At 49.7% G+C, this 6,560-nt stretch overlaps 1 protein-coding gene across 1 annotated transcript; it reads right to left on the bottom strand.

The window, feature by feature from the left end:
• Positions 1-1,342: 1,342 nt before the first annotated feature.
• Positions 1,343-5,699, bottom strand: NEFL (neurofilament light chain). Its single transcript, XM_019466913.2, has 4 exons — positions 4,474-5,699; positions 3,268-3,392; positions 2,489-2,808; positions 1,343-1,917 (listed from the first exon to the last, which is right to left on the bottom strand). Exons 1-4 carry the CDS (start codon positions 5,518-5,520, stop codon positions 1,778-1,780), a joined length of 1,632 nt encoding a protein of 543 aa, XP_019322458.1. The 5' UTR covers positions 5,521-5,699; the 3' UTR covers positions 1,343-1,777.
• Positions 5,700-6,560: the final 861 nt, after the last annotated feature.

Here is a 6,560-nt window from a genome sequence, read left to right as displayed (position 1 = left end):
TTGGTTTTTCAGTATTTTATTTTGGCACACAGGATAGAATATGGTACAGTGTTCTTCCTTCAAGCAATTCTCAAACCAACCGTTTCCATTTGGCGAAAGTGTTTTACATGTCATTTGCATCTTAGAATTACCATGTGTAGCCTCCCATATTTAATGAACATCAATGTGAAAAGCTTGCCTTCTGAGGCGACTCCGGGTCTTTAAAGAGGCCACTATACTGAGAATCTTCACGGCTCACATCCACGGCGTCAGGATAAATAAATAATTCTACCTATTTGTTCGGTGACAGATTATTTAACCAGAAATAGGTAGTGTGAAGAATCAGATACATTTAAATAAAGACCACTGGGCTCTCAGGTTCGTTAGCTTTTAAAAGTTGCCCAGAGAACAGACATTGAACGGAATTAGCTGACAAAGCCATCGTGTAAGAACAAAAGCAGAACAGCGGATCATCAGTAATTTCATCTACGTTCCACATCCAGTGCAAGTACAAGAGCTTTCATGGCTTTACAGTGAACACGGAGGATGGACGGGGTGTGTGTCTGAGGCCATGTCCAACCAGTTAGAGCGATCGCTGAAATCCAAGCATTTCCCGGTAACGACATGCAGAGCAATGGCACTGTGACATTCTGGCACATCATCTCCTCCCTTTAGTGACAGATAATTAAATTAGCTGTATCTGTAGCTTTTGAAATGCTTCAGATGGGTGCCACTAAATGTTGTTTACTTGAGGCAGTGGAATCAAGCTAACACCACACTGAATCATGAGCTCAGGATTGCAGGCAATACGTTTGCAATGGCAAATAATCTTTGGTACTCTTGCTCTCTCTGTCCAAGTTATACATGGAAAAAAAAAACTCCTTCTGATTTTATCTACTGCTTGGGTTTCAACTTCTGCTCATGATATTCAGACTATATCAAAATAATGCGGTTATAATAATGGATGGGTGGGATTCATCTTCTATCCTTATCATATTATTAAGTTACCTATTTACCCCAAAAGGTGTTTTTATCATATTACACCATTGCCTCCAAGAAAACCATTCCCAACGTTACACAGTACATTTTACGGGGCAAAGTATATTGCTAATTATAAAAGAAAGACCCCAGAAATTCTCATTTACTCAAGTTCATTACCAGCAAAATTTTCGAGGGGAGAGATTTCATGAACGGTCATGACCTAAATGTATCCCTCAGAGTTACCAATCGGGGGGAAAAATGCATTGTAATTGTTAAAAATTGGACATCGTAAAAATTTGGAGGTCGACAGTCCACTTGTATATGCCTTCGACTGGTGCCTTCTTTAAGATATTTTAAGTAAGTCAACAACCACAGCAAGAAATGACATTCAGTGTAACTTTATTTACTATTTATTGCACATAATTCGAGGTCTTTAATTTCTAACCACCAAAGGTTCAAAGGGCTATTTTTACCATGAAGTTTAACATTAACATTAGTGAATTCATTTATTCATGTGTGTGTGTGTTTTTTATTGTAAACATCTGAATTATTCACATTGCCATAGATCCTGAACTCATAAGCGTGGACCATGCACAGGCTGGCAGCGAGCCAGGAAGCCACTCTGCAAGCAAACGGATACTCTGCATAAGGAAAAAAGTCATAGCACAACATTTAAAGTCCAACCTAAGTCATCTCAGAATTATACATATATTGACTTCTTAATTCATATAGTATCTGGAACTCAACTGGTTGGTCGGCGATGGGGTTGACCTGATTTCGGGAGAATTCTTCCTGGAACAATTAAGGAAAGAGGGGCTCAATCTTTCTTTTTAGTGGCTTGTTCCTCCCCAGCACCTCCGTCTTTCTTCTCCTCCTCCTCAGCTTCTTTGGTTTCTTCTCCTTCGTCTTCACCTCCTTCTTCTTCCTCCTTGGCCTCCTCAGATTCTTCCTTGGCAGCTTGAACATAAAGAGAAAGTTTACAAACTCCAAATCTGGGGTATGTCGGTCCACGCCTTTCTGCTAAGGTTCTGTGTGAAAACCCAAATGTCAGAAAGCCCTCCCCCAAATCTCTCAGGTCCACCTCCCCTAACACACACAACGGACCTGATGAACACTGGCCACTAACACCTTCTTCTTCGAAGAAGCCAAAAGGCAAACGCTTATTTAAAAAAACTACTTCTGTTCTCTCGGCCACCCAACCGCCGGGTTAAACAGACTGCTGAAATGTTCACGGGGAATGAAAAGACAGCAGGAGGAGGATATTTTGAAATGCTATTCTCAACAAACTCCCAAGCTGGGCGGAGGGAGATGCGTACCGCTGAGAGGGCAACCAATTTGAGAAATCAGACACTGACTCCATGGCTTGCCGGATAACTAGATAAAAGGGATCATTTAAGATTCTAAAGTCATATACACATGAATAAGACTTCTTGGCATAAGCGCGGCTTCACTTCCCCTTACCCATCTCCTAGCAAATAACCACGCCCTGACTGTACTGGAAGTTGTGGGGATTTCTTTTTTATCATACCTTCTTCCTCTTCGGCTCCTTCCTCCTCCTCAGCCTCCTCCTTCTCCTTCTCCTCCTCCTCAGCTTCTCCTTCAGAGGGGGGTTCGTCCTTGGCTTCCTCGGCCTTTGCAGCCTCAATGGTCTCCTCCACCTCGATCTGCTCCTCCTGGACGTGGCTGGTGTAGTAAGATGGGAAGGAGCGCGCAGACATCAGGTAGGAGCTGGTCTGTAAACCGCCGTAGGCAGATCGGCCAAAGACCTGAGAGCTCTGGGAATAGCCGCTGGTGATGCTTCCCACGCTGGTGAAACTGAGCCGGGTCTCCTCACCTTCCAAGAGTTTCCTGGGAAGGCACGGGAGGATGGGGTTAATGAACAAGAACACAGGAAGTCTGGTGAATTACTTGCCCTATCTGAGCCCACCACGACCCCTCTTCCCCTAATGTCAAAGGGGAGCAGGAGCAGGGCTGGGAATTATCGAAACCTCATGTCTGGGGATGTTGTGCCCGACACCAGGAAAAAGAAAAAAAAAGCAGAAAAACAAGCAAACACACGAACGACAAACAAACTGAAAACAGTCCTGTCTCTTCGATTTAAAGTGTAAGGAGACACCAAGAGCAGAACTCACGATCCCAGGGTCAAATTCTTCCATATTTGTCTGATAATCACCTTCTTCTTGGAAAAAGCCAAAAAGCAAACGTCTATTTCAAAGGACTAGTCTTGAAGGTTTCTGACTCAATGTGAATGAAATATGATTTTCTTCCTAAAGCTGAACGGCTCCTACCACCCCACCCTGTTTTTACCTGTAAGCTGCAATCTCAATGTCCAAAGCCATCTTCACGTTGAGGAGGTCTTGGTATTCTTTAAGGTATCGGGCCATTTCGCTCTTTGTGGTTCGCAATTCATTTTCTAATTTGTTGATTGTGTCCTGGTGGAGGATGGGGGTGGGGGTGGGGGTTAGAATCTGAGCATAAATCCGATTGCTATCATTTTACTGCAGTATGGCTGCAAAGGCCTAACCTACTTACAACCCAAGTGCACGCCTCAGATAAAATCCCCCCTAAAAGAACTGCCTTTTCTCTTGTTTAACCTTTCCTTACTTGGATTAGAAAAACACACAAGCAAACAAATCTAGCTTCAGGAAGCATGAAATGAGAACAAAAAGAAATTTGTTTTTTCATCTGATGGGAGAAAAATTGTTGGTTTCCTTTTCATTATTACAGTCTCATGATCACCGTACAATGCCTGCAAAAATATTTTTCATTGATTTAAAAAACTTGGTTTCACATTCATTAGTCAACTTGACTCCAAAATCACGTGCAAGAAATTACTCCATTTCTTTACACGAGTAGGAAGCAGCTAGATAAGAAATAATACTAATTTCATCTGAAATATTTTCTGGGGATTTACATTTACTTTTTCTCCTTCCCAGAAAAGGAAAATCCTTTTAAAAAAAAAAATGTTTTACTGCGAACATCATTACCTACTACAGTTTGGACTGCATTCCTGTCTACCTGAGGGAAAGGAGTGGTTAATAAAACCAGTCCCTGAAGCATGGTTGGGCACAGGTATCCTTCGGAACTAATGAGAGCTCCCTGCCGAATTTAGTGAGCAGATGGTCCAATCTGTGCCGCAAAGCGACTTGTGGTTGATGAAAGACAGTAGAGAGGCAGGCCAGAGGCAACGCCCAGATCCACCCCTGCACCCACCCCACCCTACCCTTGCAGGGCTGGGCAGCTTTAATGCGGAGTAAATTCAACTGCACCGAACCCGTCCCCTCAGACTGCAGTCGCACCCCCGCCCCCGCCCCCGCCCTCCAAGTGCCCCACCCCTCCCACACAGTCTCCGGGGAGTCAAGTTCTGCTCCCCACTGGCTGCTAGCGGACGCCCCCTCTCTGGCCTCCACTTCCTGGGCGCGCCCTCGACTCTCCACCCTCCCCCCACCCACCCCCACAACTTGCTCCTGCGGCTCCCTCCCCGCCCCCACCGCGTTTTGCACGGTGCGGTACCTGCATAGCACTAATGTCGGCGTTCTGCTTGTCCTCCAGCTCCTGCAGCTGCTTCTCCAGCGCTTCGTTCATGCCCCGGCATGCTTCGATCTCCAGGGTCTTGGCCTTGAGCAGGCGGCGGCTCTCGGACACTTCGTCCTTGGCGGCGCGCACCGCGTCGGTGTTCTTGGCGGCGCTCTCGGTCAGCACCGTGAAGCGGCTCTTGAACCACTCTTCGGCGTTCTGCATGTTCTTGGCGGCCAGCTTCTCGTACTGAGCGCGGATGTCCTTGAGCGCGGCGGAGAGGTCGGGCTTGGAGGACACGTCCATCTCCACGGAGATCTGCGCGTACTGGATCTGCGCCTGCAGCTCGGCGATCTCCTCTTCGTGCACTTTCTTCAGGAAGGCGATTTCGTCCATCAGGCTGTCGATGCGCTTTTCGAGCTCGGCGCGGGCGAGCGCGGCCTCGTCGGCTCCTTTGCGCGCTTCCATCAGCCGGCCCTCGGCGTCCTCGCGGCTCAGCACCTCCTCTTCATAGCGCGCCTGCAGGTTGCGCAAAGTCTCCTCCAGCCCTTCGCGCTCGCCCTGGAGCGCCTGCTTCTCGTTGGTGGCGTCTTCCGCCGCCAGGCGCAGGTCGCGGATCTCCTGCTCGTACAGCGCCCGGAAGCGGGAGGGCTCGGAGTGCTTCTGGCGCAGCACCAGCAGCTCGGCTTCCAGCACCTTGTTCTGCTGCTCCAGCTCGTGCACGCGCTCGATGAAGCTGGCGAAGCGGTCGTTGAGGTCCTGCAGCTGCGCCTTCTCCTGGGTGCGGATCGACTTGAGGTCGTTGCTGATGGCGGCTACCTGGCTCAGGTCGAGGTTCTCGAGACTGGGCATCAAGGAGCCGGAGCTGGACGAGTAGCTGCGGCGCACGGACAGCGAGGAGGAGACCGGCGCGGAGTAGCTGGAGTAAGCGGAGCGCGCGGTGCTGTAGCCGCTGCGCACGCTGGAGATGTGCACCCGGGGCGTCTCCACGTAGCGCCGCTTGTAGGAGGTCGAGTAGTACGGCTCATAGCTGAAGGAACTCATGGTGGCGGTCGGAGCCCCTCCGGCCGGCGGCGGAGATGGGGGCCTACAGAGAGAAGAACGGGGAGAGAGGGAGTGGGAGAGGGGAAGGTGGATGGCTGTGTGCGGCTCGGCGCGGTCCTGCCACCCCTATTTATACGCGGGGAGCATTCTGACGCAGCCTGCGATCGATCACGGCGCGCCGGGCCGGTGGGGGCAGCGCGCTGCTGCAGCCAAGGGGAGGATTCTGCGCAAAAGGGAAGGCGGGGGCGAGCGACAGGCGGCTCCGGGGCTGCGGCGCGCGTCCTTTCCACTTGTATGCGAGGCCTTGGATTTTTTCCTTGCGACCCCTTACCCCTCACTCATTCCCTTCCCCAACCCTCCCCCCCCAGCCTACTTAGTCCTTGACCCGGTATCACTCAGATGACGGGTCCCCAATGGTGGGTCCCCACTCCCCACTGACACCTTAGTTTTCCATATCCACGTACCTAGGAGACACCCTCCCCCCTCTAACTCGCCCCTTCCCCACCAGGGGCCTCCTCCACCATCGCCCCCACCCCCGTCTTGGGGTTTAAGGTGACAAGGCAGTGCCTCTAGGACATGAGTGATTAAAGTAAAAAGTTTAAGCTTGCTGGTATCGGGTCTATATGGGAGGAAAGTTTTATATGTCTTTGTAGCTATTTCTGGCACTTTCTTTAATTCATCTCTCTTTCTCCTGGTTATTTCTCTTTAATGCGCTGCTTCTGCACAAACACACACACACACACACACACACACACACACACACGTGAAACTGCGGCACTGCAGGTGTTGATTTTGGCATTTCTAACCCCTTAGAGCAGTTAATGGCAGCCTTTCCGTGTTCCTAGATTTTCCCATTCCTTTCTGCAGAATGAAGCCGCGAGTGTTTTTAGCGTGTTGAAGCGTGTAGGTGGGGGAGAGCGGAGAATGAGTTTGAAACTAACCCGGGGGAAAACCGGCTTGCGAAGGCAGCGGCGAGTTCTGCAGCCGGGTCCTTCGGCCTGATCCACGCTGCCTGTATCTTCATCAAGCTGAATTCCTGC

Source organism: Panthera pardus, unplaced genomic scaffold, assembly GCF_024362965.1.
Source record: "Panthera pardus isolate Hobbes unplaced genomic scaffold, ASM2436296v1 HiC_scaffold_13, whole genome shotgun sequence".
In the NCBI taxonomy this organism is placed as follows: domain Eukaryota; kingdom Metazoa; phylum Chordata; class Mammalia; order Carnivora; family Felidae; genus Panthera; species Panthera pardus.
This window is presented reverse-complemented; position numbering and strand designations above follow the sequence as displayed.